The sequence below is a fragment of the Convolutriloba macropyga genome, chromosome 5, assembly GCF_964194025.1.
Source record: "Convolutriloba macropyga chromosome 5, txConMacr16.3, whole genome shotgun sequence".
NCBI lineage: Eukaryota > Metazoa > Xenacoelomorpha > Acoela > Convolutidae > Convolutriloba > Convolutriloba macropyga.
In genome coordinates this window covers 11,375,952-11,396,640 of record NC_134472.1, presented here as the reverse complement: position 1 = coordinate 11,396,640, position 20,689 = coordinate 11,375,952, and the positions used below count along the sequence as shown (strand labels likewise).

The 20,689-nt window shown below is 35.8% G+C and overlaps 1 protein-coding gene across 1 annotated transcript in view; it reads left to right on the top strand.

Annotated features, from left to right (window-relative positions):
- LOC142339134 (uncharacterized) overlaps positions 1-20,689 on the top strand; it is a 38,530-nt gene that overhangs the window by 2,389 nt on the left and 15,452 nt on the right. The window contains exons 3-5 of the mRNA XM_075388883.1: positions 16,817-16,938; positions 17,369-17,613; positions 18,031-18,234. Of these exons, the coding sequence (XP_075244998.1) occupies positions 16,817-16,938; positions 17,369-17,613; positions 18,031-18,234 (571 nt within the window). The remainder of the gene's footprint in view (positions 1-16,816; positions 16,939-17,368; positions 17,614-18,030; positions 18,235-20,689) is intronic.

The window sequence follows — 20,689 nt, the reverse complement described above, 5'->3', positions numbered from 1 at the left end:
CTAAAAATCTGTAGATTATCATTTCTAATTGCTCAAACTTCTAGACAATTGACAAGTAGACTTACCGAAGATGACTTACCTAACGTTAAAAGACTAACTGACTCAGGAAAATACTGAAGTGAAAGTTTAACTATAACGACAACGTAAATTTAAGGTAGACGTACTTACGGAAAAAATCCGGAATCAATCATAAAAATGTTTTAAAATGCAAAAAAAATTGATTAGAAGTACAGACATTTTCAGTTTGAACAGTTTTCACGTTCCACAACTAATTCCGGACAACTGGCTAGCCTCAATGAGAATTTGTCCGTAAGTCAATGTCATTTTTCTGGAATTTGTTTACGAGTACAGTTTTTCCGGAATTCTTCTGGAATTTGTTTACGAGAATATTTCTGGAATTTGTGTACGAGTAAAAAGAATTTGTAAAACAACTGAATTTTTACAGCTGTCTAGGAGATTGCGCTGATATTGTTGGGGTGCTGTTGGCTTGATCTTGTTTTAAATAGCTCGATTGACCGAAACTGTCTCATGCTGTATCTGGCGGTGCCTAATCTTCAGGCACATCCCCCCACCACTAACCCCCCCACCCCCCACTCACTACAACGTCCATCCTCCTCCAGTTGGCGATTTCAACCCGACTCGCAGCATTATGCTCCACCGCTCACGCCCCTCGAAAAGAAAAAAAAAACTTTTATTCACTATCTAGTGCGGCACAATTTTAGTCAATTTTTGGGTCCAACTTCCTACGTTTTTATTTACTTGAATTTGTTGAGCTTGCCTTCATTTGTAGTTGTTTTGTCCCCTTTTTCAGCCATATATTTTATAGCTCTTACAGTTTTTAGGGTATGTTGTGATTAACGTTTTGGCTTGTAGCTAAGAGGTTCCACTGTTTTTCAAAAGTTTGAGTTTTGCCAATTTCCTTAAGTTTTTGCCTGTTTGCTTTGTTAGTCAATATTTTCCATAGTTGTTATTTTTTGCGATTCGTAAAACACTAAATCTTTTAGAAAGAATTTTTCTAATTGTTTTTAGATTTTTTGTTTAGTTTTGCACATATAGGGTCAGGGACTTAGTCGAGTGTCTTACTTTTATGCTGCTGTAAAAATAATTATTGTCGGTTCATTGGTCAATTTATTTCTTTGGATTGTCTTCCAGGATTTGTCCTCTTGTTACAACACATGTGACATCACAATCACTTCAAATCTACTTTTATTTCGTTCATTCAATTTAGGTTGAACTGCGCGCGTCACGTCACTTTTCACTACATTTGGAGCGAGTTTGTTCTGCGTTTGCGCTATTAAATTTTTGGTCATACTTGACTTAATCATTCTCAAACATGAGTTCTTGACTCTCAAATTGACTTTTCCTTACATTAGTTGAAGGAGATAAGGTCAAGTGAGAGTGCGTCACTCTAACTGAAGTAATTTAATAGCAACTAAAAGAAGCAACACTAAGTTATACAGATTCCTAATCAAAAATTATTACCTCAGCATTTAATGAAAAATATGTTTTTGAGACTGTAGATCTACGAAGCTATCGCGGCTTGTTCTGGAAATCTGTTGTGATGAACGTTTTGGCTTGTAGTTAAGAGGTTCCACCTATTTTCAAGAATTCTGATTTTTGCCGATTTCCCTCAGTTTTTGTCTGTTTGCTTTGTCTTTCATTTATTCCCACAAGGTTGCATTTTTATGTAACGGTTCTACATTCTAAGCTCGCATGGAGTCAATATTTTCAATAGTTGTTTTTTTTGGGATTCCTAAAACACTAAATCTTTTTAAAAGGATTTTTATTATTGTTTTTAGATTTTTTGTTCGGTTTGGCAAGGAATTAGTTGAGAGTCTTAATTTTATGTTGCTGTAAAATTGTTTATTGTCGGTTCATAGATCGTTTTTTTTGGATTGTCTTCCAGGACGTGTCCTCCTATTTCTTTTCAAGATTTTTGTTACCAACATGTGACATCACAATCACTTCAAATCAGCTTTGTTTCGTTCGTTCATTCAATATCGGTTGAAATGCGCGCGTCACGTCATTTTTCACTATAATTGGAGCGAGTTTGTTCTTCATTCGCGTTATTAAATTTTTGGTCATGCTTGACTTACTCATTCTCAAATATGAGTTCTTGACTCTCAAATTGACGTTTCCTTACTTTAATTGAAGGAGATAAGTTCAAGTGAGCGTGCGTCACTCTAATTGAAGTAATTTAAGAGCAACTAATAGAAGAAGCACTTATTTATACAGATTCCTAATCAAAATTTAATACCTCACTATTTAATGAGAAATATGTTTTTGAGACTGTAGATCTACGAAGCTATCGCGGCTTGTTCTGGAAATCTGTTCCTGTTAGTCGTTCTTCCTTGATTTTTGTAGAGATCCTGTTTCCAGAAGACAAACATTTACTTTTTTGGTGACTTTGCCTCTAAGTAGCTGGATTCGTTTGGGTTAGTTATTGACTGCAGTCTCTGTTTTTGAGGTCAATGTGGTGATAAGTTATTTGAGCATATATGATTTACGTTTCTGAGACTGACCTATTAATAACTTGTTAATAGCCGCACAGCGATAGCTGGGGCTATTATTGGCCTTCTCTTGGTTTTTTTTTATTTCGTCGTCATGATTTTTGTTACGACCATATGACGTCTTAGCCACTTTTTGTTCATTCGTTCATGCAATTTCAACTGAATTCATCTCAATACACTCATAGTCCATTTTAGGTCTAGTTTTTCTGTTTATTCAATGAAAATTCTTTGAATTGTACGTCAGGACTTGTCCTGCTATGTTTTTTTACTTCGTCGAATAAAAAAATAATTCGCTTTACCTCATTTTGCCGCTTTTTTTAACATTTTGCGTGATATCTTTTTGACTTCTCTAGGCTAGTTTCTCTTCTCATTCTGCTAAGAGTGATTTTGAACATCAGTTGCTCAGCAAAGCAATTCAAAATGAACAGAGTCAGTATAAAAAAGTGAAGTCAGAAGTAGAAACGGGATAAACCCATAAAGCCCAATTTTAGATGCCCGCTATTTGAACGTCGTTCCTATAAGTCTTAGTTACCACCTCTAATGCTTATTGGTGTTGATAGTAGCCCCTGTAGCCTCTCTCAAAGAAACAGAAGTTTGTTCTTTTTTGAGAGCTATGATCAAGAATGAGTCGACGCTTGGTGTCAGCTTTCAGAAAGCTGTTGTTCAAAATTTGCCCGCTATGTTTTCGTCGTCAAGATTTTTGTTATGACCATATGACGTCACAACCACTTCAAATCTGTTTTTGTTCACTCGTTCAGGCAATTTGAACTGAAAGGAATGCGTGACGTCACTTCTCACTCTTGTCGAGTGAGTTTTTGTTCATTCGCGTGATTACGTTTTTGGTCACATGTGACTTATCTCACTCTCAAAATTGACTTCCTCACTTTGAAGTTGACTTTTCACCTTCAAGAACGACGCGACGCTTGGCGTCAGCTTTAAGAAAGCTGTTGTTCAAAAGTTTTCCCCAACTACACTCGTTAAGCAATTAAGCGTTAAGATCGGAAAATCACATAGTATTCTACCCGTTTTAGAAGTTAATTTCCAGTAACGTTCCGATTTCTTCAAGTTTCATATGAATTGACTAAAAATCTATAGATTATCATTTCTAATTGCTCAAACTTCTAGACAATTGACAAGTAGACTTACCGAAGATGACTTACCTAACGTTAAAAGACTAACTGACTCAGGAAAATACTGAAGTGAAAGTTTAACTATAACGACAACGTAAATTTAAGGTAGACGTACTTACGGAAAAAATCCGGAATCAATCATAAAAATGTTTTAAAATGCAAAAAAATTGATTAGAAGTACAGACATTTTCAGTTTGAACAGTTTTCACGTTCCACAACTAATTCCGGACAACTGGCTAGCCTCAATGAGAATTTGTCCGTAAGTCAATGTCATTTTTCTGGAATTTGTTTACGAGTACAGTTTTTCCGGAATTCTTCTGGAATTTGTTTACGAGAATATTTCTGGAATTTGTGTACGAGTAAAAAGAATTTGTAAAACAACTGAATTTTTACAGCTGTCTAGGAGTTTGCGCTGATATTGTTGGGGTGCTGTTGGCTTGATCTTGTTTTAAATAGCTCGATTGACCGAAACTGTCTCATGCTGTATCTGGCGGTGCCTAATCTGCAGGCACATCCCCCCACCACTAACCCCCCCCCCCACCCCCCACTCACTACAACGTCCATCCTCCTCCAGTTGGCGATTTCAACCCGACTCGCAGCATTATGCTCCACCGCTCACGCCCCTCGAAAAGAAAAAAAAAACTTTTATTCACTATCTAGTGCGGCACAATTTTAGTCAATTTTTGGGTCCAACTTCCTACGTTTTTATTTACTTGAATTTGTTGAGCTTGCCTTCATTTGTAGTTGTTTTGTCCCCTTTTTCAGCCATATATTTTATAGCTCTTACAGTTTTTAGGGTATGTTGTGATTAACGTTTTGGCTTGTAGCTAAGAGGTTCCACTGTTTTTCAAAAGTTTGAGTTTTGCCAATTTCCTTAAGTTTTTGCCTGTTTGCTTTGTTAGTCAATATTTTCCATAGTTGTTATTTTTTGCGATTCGTAAAACACTAAATCTTTTAAAAAAAATTTTTCTAATTGTTTTTAGATTTTTTGTTTAGTTTTGCACATATAGGGTCAGGGACTTAGTCGAGTGTCTTACTTTTATGCTGCTGTAAAAATATTTATTGTCGGTTCATTGGTCAATTTATTTCTTTGGATTGTCTTCCAGGATTTGTCCTCTTGTTACAACACATGTGACATCACAATCACTTCAAATCTACTTTTATTTCGTTCATTCAATTTAGGTTGAACTGCGCGCGTCACGTCACTTTTCACTACATTTGGAGCGAGTTTGTTCTGCGTTTGCGTTATTAAATTTTTGGTCATACTTGACTTAATCATTCTCAAACATGAGTTCTTGACTCTCAAATTGACTTTTCCTTACATTAGTTGTAGGAGATAAGGTCAAGTGAGAGTGCGTCACTCTAACTGAAGTAATTTAATAGCAACTAATAGAAGCAACACTAAGTTATACAGATTCCTAATCAAAAATTAATACCTCAGCATTTAATGAAAAATATGTTTTTGAGACTGTAGATCTACGAAGCTATCGCGGCTTGTTCTGGAAATCTGTTGTGATGAACGTTTTGGCTTGTAGCTAAGAGGTTCCACCTATTTTCAAGAATTCTGATTTTTGCCGATTTCCCTCAGTTTTTGTCTGTTTGCTTTGTCTTTCATTTATTCCCACAAGGTTGCATTTTTATGTAACGGTTCTACATTCTAAGCTCGCATGGAGTCAATATTTTCAATAGTTGTTTTTTTTTGGGATTCCTAAAACACTAAATCTTTTTAAAAGGATTTTTATTATTGTTTTTAGATTTTTTGTTCGGTTTGGCAAGGAATTAGTTGAGTGTCTTAATTTTATGTTGCTGTAAAATTGTTTATTGTCGGTTCATAGATCGTTTTTTTTTTTGGATTGTCTTCCAGGACGTGTCCTCCTATTTCTTTTCAAGATTTTTGTTACCAACATGTGACATCACAATCACTTCAAATCAGCTTTGTTTCGTTCGTTCATTCAATATCGGTTGAAATGCGCGCGTCACGTCATTTTTCACTATAATTGGAGCGAGTTTGTTCTTCATTCGCGTTATTAAATTTTTGGTCATGCTTGACTTACTCATTCTCAAATATGAGTTCATGACTCTCAAATTGACGTTTCCTTACTTTAATTGAAGGAGATAAGTTCAAGTGAGCGTGCGTCACTCTAATTGAAGTAATTTAAGAGCAACTAATAGAAGAAGCACTTAGTTATACAGATTCCTAATCAAAATTTAATACCTCACTATTTAATGAGAAATATGTTTTTGAGACTGTAGGTCTACGAAGCTATCGCGGCTTGTTCTGGAAATCTGTTCCTGTTAGTCGTTCTTCCTTGATTTTTGTAGAGATCCTGTTTCCAGAAGACAAACAGTTACTTTTTTGGTGACTTTGCCTCTAAGTAGCTGGATTCGTTTGGGTTAGTTATTGACTGCAGTCTCTGTTTTTGAGGTCAATGTGGTGATAAGTTATTTGAGCATATATGATTTACGTTTCTGAGACTGACCTATTAATAACTTGTTAATAGCCGCACAGCGATAGCTGGGGCTATTATTGGCCTTCTCTTGGTTTTTTTTTATTTCGTCGTCATGATTTTTGTTACGACCATATGACGTCTTAGCCACTTTTTGTTCATTCGTTCATGCAATTTCAACTGAATTCATCTCAATTCACTCATAGTCCATTTTAGGTCTAGTTTTTCTGTTTATTCAATGAAAATTCTTTGAATTGTACGTCAGGACTTGTCCTGCTATGTTTTTTTTACTTCGTCGAATAAAAAAATAATTCGCTTTACCTCATTTTGCCGCTTTTTTTAACATTTTGCGTGATATCTTTTTGACTTCTCTAGGCTAGTTTCTCTTCTCATTCTGCTAAGAGTGATTTTGAACATCAGTTGCTCAGCAAAGCAATTCAAAATGAACAGAGTCAGTATAAAAAAGTGAAGTCAGAAGTAGAAACGGGATAAACCCATAAAGCCCAATTTTAGATGCCCGCTATTTGAACGTCGTTCCTATAAGTCTTAGTTACCATCTCTAATGCTTATTGCTTTTGATAGTAGCCCCTGTAGCCTCTCTCTAAGAAACAGAAGTACGTTATGTTCAACTACGAAATGGCATCAAAATAAATCGGACTTAAAAAATGTTTTTGTCCAAATATCTTTTCTTTCAATCCCAATCATGCTTATTGGAATCAACGGCGGCTATTTTCCGGCAATCTGCCGGGTATGTTTTTTGTTTTGTTAAGAGATGTCTTAAGACCATCTGACCTCATGATTACTTCAAATTAGCTTCTGTTCATTCATTCCTTCATGCTTACTTTTTGTTTTTACTAAATTGCATGTGTGACTTCATCTTGTTTTTAATATCCACCCTCATCTTCTCAGCCGGCTATTATAGTGCTCCTTTTTTTGTCTAACTTTTTTTTTGCTTTACCCATTGTGCCGCTTTTTCGACATTTTGCGTGAAATCTTTTTGACTTCTCTAGGCTAGTTTCACTCTTCTGTCATTCTGCTCAAAGTCCTTTTAAACAGCAGCTGCTCAGCAAAGCAATTCAAATTGAAGAGATTCAGTATAACAAATCAAAGTCAGAAATAGAAACGGGATAAACCCATAAAGCCCATTTTTAGATGCCCGGTACTTGAACTTTGTTCTCATAAGTTTTAGTTACTACCTATAATGCTTATTGGTATTGATACTAGACCCTGTAGCCTCTCACTGAGAGACAGGAGTATTTTCAATTACGAAATGTCATCAAAATAGATCGCATTTAAAATGTTTTAATACAAAAATCAATTTTTGTTGAAATTTTCTTTTCTTTCAATCCCAATAGAGTTATGGGAATCAACGGCGGCTATTTTCTGGCAATCTGCCGGGTATGTTTCACATCTATTGAGGTATTTTTCATTTTAGTTTTTAATAGCCGCCGTCGGCCTCTCAACGGCTATTTATTTTTTGGGCGCGCTCTTTAAAATTCGCTTTACTTTTTGATCTCGTTTTTCATTTTACTTAAGTCATGATTTTCACGGTTGACTCGTGACTTAATTCACTTACTATAAATGAATTTTAAATTCTTTCCCGTATTGAAATAAGTAATGTAGTGAATACAGTCAAGTCAAGAGAGGAAAATCAAAAGAAACTGGATAAACATATAAAGCCCGGTCATTTAGTCATAGTGCATTAGGTTATCAAAGTTCAATAAAGCGATTGCTAAATGGCATTAGGATCACGCTTAATAGCCTTGAGTTTGGAAGCTGAATTAAGTGTAATTTTAAAATCCAACCGAATATGCAGAATTTGCACACCAAATAAGACCACTTTGACTCTTAGAAAATGTCAATTCCTATCTTTAAAAATTTTTCTTTTTCCGTTTGAATACCAATGTGCGTGAAGCGATTCACGGTGGCAGTTTTCTGACAATTTTCCAGCTTTTTTCAAGTTTTCCTCCAAGTTGTCTTCACTTTAGATGGGATAATATAACGTTGAATAAGGAAATATTGTGAACATTATTTGATGCAGCTGTGCATTCTTTACATGACAAGTTTAAACCATTACATTTTGTAGAGCAACCTACATCAAATTCTTTCAGCTGAGTAGCTCTCTTAGAACTTTTTGCCTTACTAGTGTCTAAGTTCGAGATTCAACAAAAAGGGATTCCAAAGAAAATTGCCTATAGTCACCTCAATGAAAGAGTAATACGGGTTTGAAGGTTGTTGATAGCTTTAAATATTTTTTGTAGACATAATACGATGTCTTTTTGACCTTTTTTTCAATAAATTCATTTTAAGTCTTCTGCCAGCAATTTTTTCCTTGCGATTGATACCCTTGAATGAAATTACTTATTAGTAACTGATTAAAACTTCAAGAAATCGAAGCAGTGGTAAAACTCTGCGTTGGTTCATTTTTGCTAATATTTAGTTGGGTGGACTCCTTTTTTCTAACATCAGTACTATATGACCAGTAGTGGATTGAATATGACCATTTAGATATTTGCTCTCAAATATAAACTATAGCAATTATATTAGTCCTGTGGTCTATTTTCTGCGATTTTTCGCTTGACCATTTTTTGTCTGATGCTTCTGACTTTCGTCCTCAAAAACGGGATAACAGGTAAAGCAAGGATGACATCAAGTGGCTGAGCAGCACTTTAAGAACTTTATGCCCTACTAGTGTCTAAGTTTGCGATTCAGCGAAACTGTTTTAAGGAGACAATTTCAGGTTGTGAAGGGCGGCTGTTAATCTTAAGTTTGACTGCCAGTTACAACCCCCCCCCCCCCCGCTCCCACTCACCTTCCTCTGAACACTTTGGTTTGAGTTTTCTGGTTAACCTTCGTCAATATGTAAATTTTTACAATCGTAAAATCATGGCTTGCCTCACTCAAGAAAATGACTTCTGTACTCTAATTTAATCTAAATTTTAAACGAAAACTTAAGAAATTCAAACGGTGTTACATAAATTAGATAGTTACAATAATTTTTTGAGTGAAGGCATTTATATTTTGATTTATTTAAAATCAGAATTTAGATGTTTAGTTAGCGACTTTGTCTATGGTCTGGGTAATCTTTTCAATTGCCTCCGCAAAGGGCCGATATCGCGGCTTTTTTGGTATTCTATAGCTTTTTACAGCTGTAAAACTTTTAGCTGAGCTCTTTGACTACATTGGCTTTTGTGAGAGAATTTTGTGTTCATCTGCTGCAATGTGACTTCCAATTTGAAAGGATTTTCTCGTACATGTTATTAAGAGCCAATATATGTATCTTGATCAATTAAGGGAAAATATTGATAGGCAGCTTTTATCTTTAAAGACCTGATTATCAGTTAATTTCGAATGTTTTCAGTTTTGAGCGCATTTTCTTTTTAATTGCCGATAGTTGGTAGCAATTTGTTGCGTCATGTTGATCTTTCTTAAGTCATTTACAGTTCTACAGATGACTCGGCTGACCGTTGTGCCATCTAATTGTGGGACTTCTAATCAATACTTCGGTTTTTTTTAACATCCCCACTCTATACCCTACTCTGGCTGATGAGTCAGTAGAAATGAAATGGCGTACTATGAATTAGTAGAAATTTAAGATAAGTTTTTTCCAGCAGTCGGTAGCTTAGTCTGTGCGATATCCATAGTTGATAGTTGAGCGTGAGTTAGCTATTAATGTCCTTGTTTAATAGCCGCCCTCATCTTCTCAGCCGGGTATTATAGAGCTCCTAATTTTTTTACAATTCAGAGAATTTGAATTGTATTGGGGCGCTGTCTTTTTTTTATGATCTGTTCACACATTTTCATGATTTTTGAAGTCAAATTGGAGTAGTGATTTTGGTCACGCCGAAACAGGAAGTGGAGCGAAAAAGCGAGTGGTTTTGCGGCGTGAAATTTTTTTGCTCTAAATTTTAAGTAGAGTGAGAAAACGGTGTTTGAACAAAAATTAGCTTTCTCGCTAGTGTTTTTTTGTTCACATGCGGCAATTTCACTCTGATTTTTACTGTTTTTTGGATTTTTTGGATCGGATTTTTTTTCTAAATGGTTTTGCCAATCCATTCACAGCTCATTCTAGGGCTAGTTTTCTGTTTGAATTAAATTTTCATTTCTTGCTAGTGGTTTTTTTGTTCACATGCGGCATTTTGTCATCTGAATGCGGCAATGCGGCTTGTTCACATGCGGCATCTCAATACACTCATAGTCCATTTTAGGTCTAGTTTTTCTGTTTATTCAATGAAAATTCTTTGAATTGTACGTCAGGACTTGTCCTGCTATGTTTTTTTACTTCGTCGAATAAAAAATAATTCGCTTTACCTCATTTTGCCGCTTTTTTTAACATTTTGCGTGATATCTTTTTGACTTCTCTAGGCTAGTTTCTCTTCTCATTCTGCTAAGAGTGATTTTGAACATCAGTTGCTCAGCAAAGCAATTCAAAATGAACAGAGTCAGTATAAAAAAGTGAAGTCAGAAGTAGAAATGGGATAAACCCATAAAGCCCAATTTTAGATGCCCGCTATTTGAACGTCGTTCCTATAAGTCTTAGTTACCATCTCTAATGGTTATTGTTTTTGATAGTAGCCCCTGTAGCATATCTCTAAGAAACAGAAGTACGTTATGTTCAACTACGAAATGCCATCAAAATAAATCGGACTTAAAAATTGTTTTTGTACAAATATCTTTTTTTTTCAATATCTCTTCTATTCTTTCAATCCCAATCATGCTTATTGGAATCAACGGCGGCTATTTTCCGGCAATCTGCCGGGTATGTTTTTTGTTTTGTTAAGAGATGTCTTAAGAACATCTGACCTCATGATTACTTCAAATTAGCTTCTGTTCATTCATTCCTTCATGCTTATTTTTTGTTTTTACTAAATTGAATGTGTGACTTCATCTTGTTTTTAATAGCCGCCCTCTTCTTCTCAGCCGTCTATTATAGCGCTCTTATAGCGCTCTTATCGACATTTTGCGTGAAATCTTTTTGACTTCTCTTGGCTAGTTTTACTCTTCTGTCATTCTGCTCAAAGTCCTTTTAAACAGCAGCTGCTCAGCAAAGCAATTCAAAATGAAGAGAGTCAGTATAAAAAATCAAAGTCAGAAATAGAAACGGGATAAACCCATAAAGCCCATTTTTAGATGCCCGGTACTTGAACTTTGTTCTCATAGGTTTTAGTTACTACATATAATGCTTCTTGGTATTGATACTAGACCCTGTAGCCTCTCACTGAGAGACAGGAGTATTTTAAATTACGAAATGTCATCAAAATAAATCGCATTTAAAGATGTTTTTATACAAAAATCAATATCTGTGGATATTTTCTTTTATTTCAATCGCAATAGAGTTATGGGAATCAACGGCGGCTATTTTCTGGCAATCTGCCGGGTTTGTTTTGCATCTATTGAGGTATTTTTCATTTTAGTTTTTAATAGCCGCCGTCGGCCTCTCAACGGCTATTTATTTTTTGGGCGCTCTTTAAAATTCGCTTTAATTTTTGATCTCGTTTTTCATTTTACGGTCACGATTTCCACGGTTGACTCGTGACTTGTTTCACTCACTATAAATAGATTTTAAATTCTTTCCCGTATTGAAATAAGTAATGTAGTGAATACAGTCAAGTCAAGAGAGGAAAATCAAATGAAACTGGATAAACATAAAAAGCCCGGTCATTTAGTCATAGTGCATTAGGTTATCAAAGTTCAAAAAGCGATTGCTAAATGGCATTAGGATTACGCATAATAGCCTTGAGTTTGGAAGCTGAATTAAGTGTAATTTCAAAATCCAACCGAATATGCAGAATTTGCACACCAAATATGACCACTTTGACTCCTAATAAATGTCAATTCCTATCTTCAAAAATTTTTCTTTTTCCGTTCGAATACCAATGTGCTTCAAGCGGTCAACGGCGGCAGTTTTCTGACAATTCTTCAGCTTTTTTTCAAGTTTTCCTCCATTAATTTGTCTTCACTTTAGATGGGATAATATAACGTCGAATAAGGATATCTTGTGAACATTATTTGATGCAGCTGTTCATTCTTTACATGACAAGTTTAAACCATTACATTTTGTTTTTTGTAGAGCAACTGACATCAAATTCTTTCAGCTGAGTAGCTTTCTTAGAACTTTTTGCCTTACTAGTGTCTAAGTTTGCGATTCAACAAAACTGTTTTAAGGAGACAATTTCAGGTTGTGAAGGGCGGCTGTTAATCTTAAGTTTGACTGCCAGTTACAACCCCCCCCCCCCCCCGCTCCCACTCACCTTCTTCTGAACACTTTGGTTTGAGTTTTCTGGTTAACCTTCGTCAATATGTAAATTTTTACAATCGTAAAATCATGGCTTGCCTCACTCAAGAAAATGACTTCTGTACTCTAATTTAATCTAAATTTTAAACGAAAACTTAAGAAATTCAAACGGTGTTACATAAATTAGATAGTTACAATAATTTTTTGAGTGAAGGCATTTATATTTTGATTTATTTAAAATCAGAATTTAGATGTTTAGTTAGCGACTTTGTCTATGGTCTAGGTAATCTTTTCAATTGCCTCCGCAAAGGGCCGATATCGCGGCTTTTTTGGTATTCTATAGCTTTTTACAGCTGTAAAACTTTTAGCAGAGCTCTTTGACTACATTGGCTTTTGTGGGAGAATTTTGTGTTCATCTGCTGCAATGTGACTTCCAATTTGAAAGGATTTTCTCGTACATGTTATTAAGAGCCAATATATGTATCTTGATCAATTAAGGGAAAATATTGATAGGCAGCTTTTATCTTTAAAGACCTGATTATCAGTTAATTTCGAATGTTTTCAGTTTTGAGCGCATTTTCTTTTTAATTGCCGATGGTTGGTAGCAATTTGTTGCGTCATGTTGATCTTTCTTAAGTCATTTACAGTTCTACAGATGACTCGGCTGACCGTTGTGCCATCTAGACCAAAAATTGTGGGACTTCTAATCAGTACTTTGGTTTTTTGTAACATCCCCACTCTATACCCTACTCTTGCTGATGAGTCAGTAGAAATGAAATGGCGTACTTTGAATTAGTAGAAATTAAGCAAAAAGTTTTTTCCAGCAGTCGGTAGCTTAGTCTGTGCGATATCCATTGTTGATAGTTGAGCGTGAGTTAGCTATTAATGTCCTTGTTTAATAGCCGCCCTCATCTTCTCAGCCGGCTATTATAGCGCTCCTATTTTTTTACAATTCAAAGAATTTGAATTGTATTGGGGCGCTGTGTTTTTTAAGATCGGTTCACACATTTTTATGATTTTTGAAGTCAAATTGGAGTCGTGATTTTGGTCACGCCGAAACAGGAAGTGGAGCGAAAAAGCGAGTGGTTTTGCGGCGTGAAATTTTTTCGCTCTAAATTTTAAGTAGAGTGAGAAAACGGTGTTTGAACAAAAATTCGCTTTCTCGCTAGTCGTTTTTTGTTCACATGCGGCAATTTCACTTTGATTTTTACTGTATTTTCGATTTTTTGGATCGGATTTTTTTCTAAATGGTGTTCCCAATCCATTCATATTCCGTTCAAGGTCCAGTTTTTTGTTTAGTCAATGAAAGTTCTTTGAATTGTACGTCAGGACTTGTCCTGCTATGTTTTTTTTACTTCGTCAAACTTTTTTTCGCTTTACCATTTTGCCGCTTTTTCGACATTTTGCATGAAATTTTGACTTCTCTAGGCTAGTTTCTGTCTTCTCTCATTCTGCTAAGAGTGATTTTGAACATCAGTTGCTCAGCAAAGCATTTCAAATTGAACATTGTCAGTATAAAAAATTGAAGTCAGAAGTAGAAACGGGATAAACCCATAAAGCCCAATTTTAGATGCCCGCTATTTGAACGTCGTTCCTATAAGTCTTAGTTACCATCTCTAATGCTTATTGCTTTTGACAGTAGCCCCTGTAGCCTCTCTCTAAGAAACAGAATTACGTTATGTTCAACGACAAAATGCCATCAAAATAAATCGGACTTAAAAAATGTTTTTGTACAAATTTTTTTTTTTCAATATCTTCTATTCTTTCAATCCCAAGCATGCTTATTGGAATCAACGGCTTCAATTTTCCGGCAATCTGCCGGGTGTGTTTTTTTGTTTTGTTAAGAGATGTCTTAAGACCATCTGACCTCATGATTACTTCAAATTAGCTTCTGTTCACTCATTCCTTCATGCTTACTTTTTGTTTTTACTAAATTGCATGTGTGACTTCATCTTGTTTTTTATAGCCGCCCTCTTCTTCTCAGCCGTCTATTATAGCGCTCTTATAGCGCTCTTATCGACATTTTGCGTGAAATCTTTTTGACTTCTCTTGGCTAGTTTTACTCTTCTGTCATTCTGCTCAAAGTCCTTTTAAACAGCAGCTGCTCAGCAAAGCAATTGAAAATGAAGAGAGTCAGTATAAAAAATCAAAGTCAGAAATAGAAGCGGGATAAACCCATAAAGCGCATTTTTAGATGCCGGGTACTTGAACTTTGTTCTCATAAGTTTTAGTTACTACCTATAATGCTTATTGGTATTGATACTAGACCCTGTAGCCTCTCACTGAGAGACAGGAGTATTTTCAATTACGAAATGTCATCAAAATAAATCGCATTTAAAAATGTTTTTTTACAAAAATCAATATTTGTTGATATTTTCTTTTATTTCAATCGCAATAGAGTTATGGGAATCAACGGCGGCTATTTTCTGGCAATCTGCCGGGTTTGTTTTGCATCTATTGAGGTATTTTTCATTTTGGTTTTTAATAGCCGCCGTCGGCCTCTCAAAGGCTATTTATTTTTTGGGCGCTCTCGTTATTCGCTTTACTTTTCGCTTTACTTTTTGATCTCGTTTTTCATTTTACTTAAGACACGAATTTCACGGTTGACTCGTGACTTAATTCACTCACTTTAAATGGATTTTAAATTCTTTCCCGTATTGAAATAAGTAATTTAGTGAATACAGTCAAGTCAAGAGAGGAAAATCAAAAGAAACTGGATAAACTTTTAAAGCCCGGTCATTTAGTCATAGTGCATTAGGTTATCAAAATTCAATAAAGCGATTGCTAAATGGCATTAGGAGTACGCCTAATAGTCTTGAGTTTGGAAGCTGAAATAAGTGTAATTTTAAAATCCAACCGAATATGCAGAATTTGCACATCAAATAAGACCACTTCGACTCTTAGAAAATGTCAATTCCTATCTTTAAAAATTTTTCTTTTTCCGTTTGAATGCCAATGTGCGTCAAGCGGTCAATGGCGGCAGTTTTCTGACAATTTTCCAGCTTTTTTCAAGTTTTTTTCCATTAATTTGTCTTCACTTTAGATGGGATAATATAACGTCGAATAAGGATATCTTGTGAACATTATTTGATGCAGCTGTTCATTCTTTACATGACAAGTTTAAACCATTACATTTTGTAGAGCAACCGACATCAAATTCTTTCAGCTGAGTAGCTCTCTTAGAACTTTTTGCCTTACTAGTGTCTAAGTTTGAGATTCAACAAAAAGGGTCTCCAAAGAAAATTGCTTAGTCACCTCAATGAAAGAGTAATACGGGTTTGAAAGTTGTTGATAGTGTAGAACTTTAAATATTTTTGTAGACATAATACGATGTCTTTTTGATCTTTTTTTCAATAACTTGATTTTAAGTCTTCTGCCAGCAATTTTTTTCCTTGCGGTTGATACCCTTGAATAAAATTACTTACTAGTAACCGATTAAAATTTCAAGAATTCGAAGCAGTGGTAAAAATCTGCGTTGGTTCACTTATTTTTGCCAATATTTAGTTGGGTAGACTCCTTTTTTCTAACATCAGTACTATATGACCAGTAGTGGATTGAATATGACCATTTAGATATTTGCTCTCAAATATAAACTATAGCAATTATATTAGTCCTGTGGTCTTTTTCTGCGATTTTTCGCTTGACCATTTTTTCGTCTGATGCTTCTGACTTTCGTCCTCAAAAACGGGATAACAGGTAAAGCAAGGATGACATCAAGTGGCTGAGCAGCACTTTCAGAACTTTATGCCCTACTATTGTCTAAGTTTGCGATTCAAGAAAACTGTTTTAAGGAGACAATTTCAGGTTGTGAAGGGCGGCTGTTAATCTTAAGTTTGACTGCCAGTTACAACCCCCTCCCCCCCCCGCTCCCACTCACCTTCCTCTGAACACTTTAGTTTGAGTTTTCTGGTTAACCTTCGTCAATATGTAAATTTTTACAATCGTAAAATCATGGCTTGTCTCACTCAAGAAAATGACTTCTGTACTCTAATTTAATCTAAATATTAAATGAAAACTTAAGAAATTCAAACGGTGTTACATAAATTAGATAGTTACAATAATTTTTTGAGTGAAGGCATTGATATTTTAAAAAGCTTATTAAAAATTTTATCACGACTTTCTATTCGCAACGCCCTCGCGAACTTACCAATTAATTCACCTTGGCCTCGGATCTCGATAATTTTAAAAACAACAGTGTTACTTTTCATTAGAGGACCACGTGTAAATAATCAAGCGCTAACAGTTGAAGGCATCCCAAAATATCAAATTAATTTTGGGTTATTTGGTAACATCACATATGTAGCAGCAGATGCTATATAAAAGCTTGCATGCACTGAATGTTTTGCCATGTTTCCAACCCTGATTAAGCAACCCTAACATAATGGCTCTAACATTTGCTATCATTGTTTTAATCGGAAATTGTCGGAAAGAATCAGATTACCTCAAAAAATTCGGATGTAAATTAGAAAAATATTCGACTCATCTTTTGTTTAGAGTTCTCTATGCATCCATTTCTCCAAGAGCGGTTCGTGCAGCATGGGGGCCAAATGCTCCTTTGCTCATGGGAAAGATGACATGGCTACCAGTGTGCCTATTCCGGATAAAAATGACCCCAGGTTTGTGTTATTACTTAACTCCAGTTTGCCAAGAAGAGAAACAGACTCAACGAGCAAAAAAACAATACAGCATCGGACTGGACCATAGACTTAGGCAATTCTGAATTGTTAAAGATTGCAAACAGATACAAAGTAAACTATCTCTAAAAGCATCCGCAACTACCGCTAACTGACCTTATCGTTGTATGCATTTAACTCTCCTCTTCAACCTTTTTTATGTTTCCCAAAAATTTGATCAAATAAAGAATTGATCAAATAATAAAGAATTGATCAAATTTGTTTGCTGTAAAGAATGAAGCACTGTTAACAATGATTGAGCGTCTTTACTGTCATATTAAAGAAGGTACTGTATTCGGTATAATGAAAGTCATGAAAATCTTTTGCTTTGGAATTCCTCCTCTCAACTGTATAGAAGAATGATAATCTATAGGTATAAAACGAAGCTGTGCATGATTTACGAGCGAGCTGCCTTTTGCCCCAATGGAGACTTGTGCTTATTTGCCCATGGAAACGAGGAATTGAAGGAACAGAATATGGAGAACGCATCCAAATCCAGGAAGCAGCTGTACAAAACCTCGTTGTGCACTAACTTCACTACCCAAGGGGTTTGTGCGAGTGGAAAGAATTGTCTGTTTGCCCATGGACGATACGAGTTGAGACCTATCGGATTCGACGGTTTGTGAGCTTTAAGTATTTAACACTTAACATTTTAACCTACTGTAATTTCGTCGCTCACTTCAAATCAATGTATTGGTCGATAATGGGTGGCTTTTAGACCATACCTTGTTTCGTGCTAATTAAATAAAGCCGAAAAAAATCAATCAGACTAGAAAAAAGCTCTCCAGCCCTCCCACCCGACCTTGTCAGGAAAAAAATTTGCCCCCTGTCATTTTCAATTAAACTCAACAAAAATTGAAAATGCGTGTCATCAACCAGATCGCCGGCTGCTCTACTATTTTGACTCTTCATTTTCTGCAGTTTCTTTTGGAACTCTGCCTGAAATTTGTAGAGCTATTTTGGGCATCTAGATTTTGTAAAAAATCAGAAAATAAATTTATGAAAAATATAATGCTTAATTGTTGTGATTTGAAGGCGACTTTGAGGCAAAGGTGGCAGATAACCCAAAGTGGAAGTGTGTGCTGTGCTCCATTTATGAGCAGACGGGTCGCTGTACTCGCACGAGCTGTAACTTTGCCCACGGGGATGACGAGTTGAGGCAGGAACACCCGGAGTCGCCCAAGAGTGCTAAGTCCAACAACTACAAGACTGTCCTCTGTCATCACTTCGCAACTAAAGGTATCGTCTTGAAAAAAACTACCATCGTTCATGTGCAATGGGGATTACAGTGGTCCCTTCGATACATTAAATGAATTGAAGAAAAGCGAAGGATTCTCAATCTCAACTCAAGTATGGTTTACTATCAACAGCCACTCGCAGTTTCAGTAAATTCTATACCTGTATTATGCGCGAAATTTCTTTTTAATAGCCGCACAGCGATAGCTGGGGCTATTATTGGCCTTCTCTTGTTTTTTTTACAATTCAAAGAATTTGAATTGTATTGGGGTGCTGTCTTTTTTTTTAAGATCTGTTCACACATTTTCATGATTTTTGAAGTCAAATTGGAGTAGTGATTTTGGTCACGCTGAAACAGGAAGTGGAGCGAAAAAGCGAGTGGTTTTGGTGCGTGAAATTTTTCGCTCAAAATTTAAAGCAGAGTGAGAAAACAGTGTTTGAACAAAAATTCGCTTTCTCGCTATTGGTTTTTTAATAGCCGCACAGCGATAGCTAGGGCTATTATTGACCTTCTCTTGGTTTTTTATTTCGTCGTCGCGATTTTTGTTACGACTATATGACGTCACAACCACTTCAAATCTGTTTTTTGTTCATTCGATCATGCAATTTCAACTGAAGTGCGTGTGTGACGTCATTTTTCGCTCTTAGTGGAGCGAGTTTTTTTGTTCATTTGCGTGATTAAATTTTTGGTCACACTTGACTTACCCCACTCTCAAAAATGACTTCCTCACTTTGAAGTTGACTTTTATTTACTTTAATTCAAAGAGATGAGGTCAGATGGGTGTGTGTCACTCTAAATGAAGGTTATTTGAGAGCAGCTAATAGAGGCAGCAAAAACTTATACAGATTTTTAAACAAAATATAACATATCAGCCTTCAATGAAAAGACGAATGTTTTTATAGCTGCGAAGCTGTAAGCTGAGCGTAGCTATATTGCGGTGCTCTTGGTTTTTTTTGTTTCGTCGTCTGACGCTCTTTTTTCGTTTTACATTTGTTCACACAGCAACGCTGAAAAAGTCAAATTTTCTGAATGACTTCTTCCTCTCACTAACGGCATTTGCGCGCATGACGTCATTTCTCACTCGCTTTAGCGAAATCTTGTGGGTTATTTGCGTGATTAGATTTTGATCATACGTGACTTACCTCACTCAATAAAATGACTTTTGCACTTTAAAGCTTAAGTTTAATTTGAATTTGTTTAAGGTCAAAGGAACTCCTATGTGCAGTAACGGTCCCTAATAAGAGGCTTCTGTGGAATGAATTTTAACAAGCTTTACTAATTTATCGCTGAATGTTTTTAGCCTAGTGTTTTGAGCGGCGTGATTTTTTTTTCAGTTTAGATCTGTAACTGTTTCTATCTCTATTATATGGCACGCAGGTCTATTCTTTCGCAGCTATTCCGGCAATCTGCCGGCTATGTTTGGTCTGTCTTTTTTTGATTTTTTTAGACTGCAGATCTACGAATCTATTGCGGCTATTTTCTGGCAATCTGCCAGCTATGTTTGTTCACATGCGGCAGTTTCATTTTGATATTTACTGTTTTTTTCGATTTTTTGGATCGGATTTTTTTTCAAAATGGTTTTCCCAATCCATTCATAATCCGTTTTAGGTCTAGTTTTGTGCTTAGTCAATGAAAATTCTTTGAATTGTAGGCCAGCACTTGTGCTGCTATGTTTTTATTTATTAATAGCCGCGTCCTCAATTCTAGGCGGCTATTATAGCGCTCCTATTTTTTTTACTTTGTCTAACAGATTTTTGTTTCGTCTTACCGTGACAACTTGGAATTGACTTTTTCATTGACTTACCTCACTCAAAAAAATGACTTCTGAGCTCACTTATGAAACTTTAGATTTTATGAACCTTTACTTATTAAAGGTCAATAGTGTGCATCTAAGTTGTGCCAAACATTTGCCCTAATTCTTGAATATTAGAGTCTTGAGTTTTTGATTTCAAATATCAATTTTGGGATCTTTTCCGTTTGTCCCCCCCCCCCCCAAATATTGCACGCGCATGGGGGGGTGCAAATAATATGCGCCCACTAAGCTGAGGGGGCACAAACGGAGAATATCCTAATTTTGAAAAGCTCTATTAGTGCTTTCTCATTATAGAGCTTATGTGTCTCATAAAAATGACAGTCCGGAGCTAACCCAAAAAGTCTAGTGGTCTATTAAAGGACTGGTGGTCGATCTGTCTCTTTTATTAATAGCCGCACAGCGATAGCTGGGGCTATTATTGGCCTTCTCTTGGTTTTTTTTATTTCGTCGTCATGATTTTTGTTACGACCATATGACGTCTTAGCCACTTTTTGTTCATTCGTTCATGCAATTTCAACTGAATTGCATCTGTGACGTCATTTTTCGATCTTAGTAGAGCGAGTTTTTTTGTTCATGCGCGTGATTAAATTTTTGGTCACACTTGACTTACCTCACTCTCAAAAATGACTTCCTCTTTTTGAAAT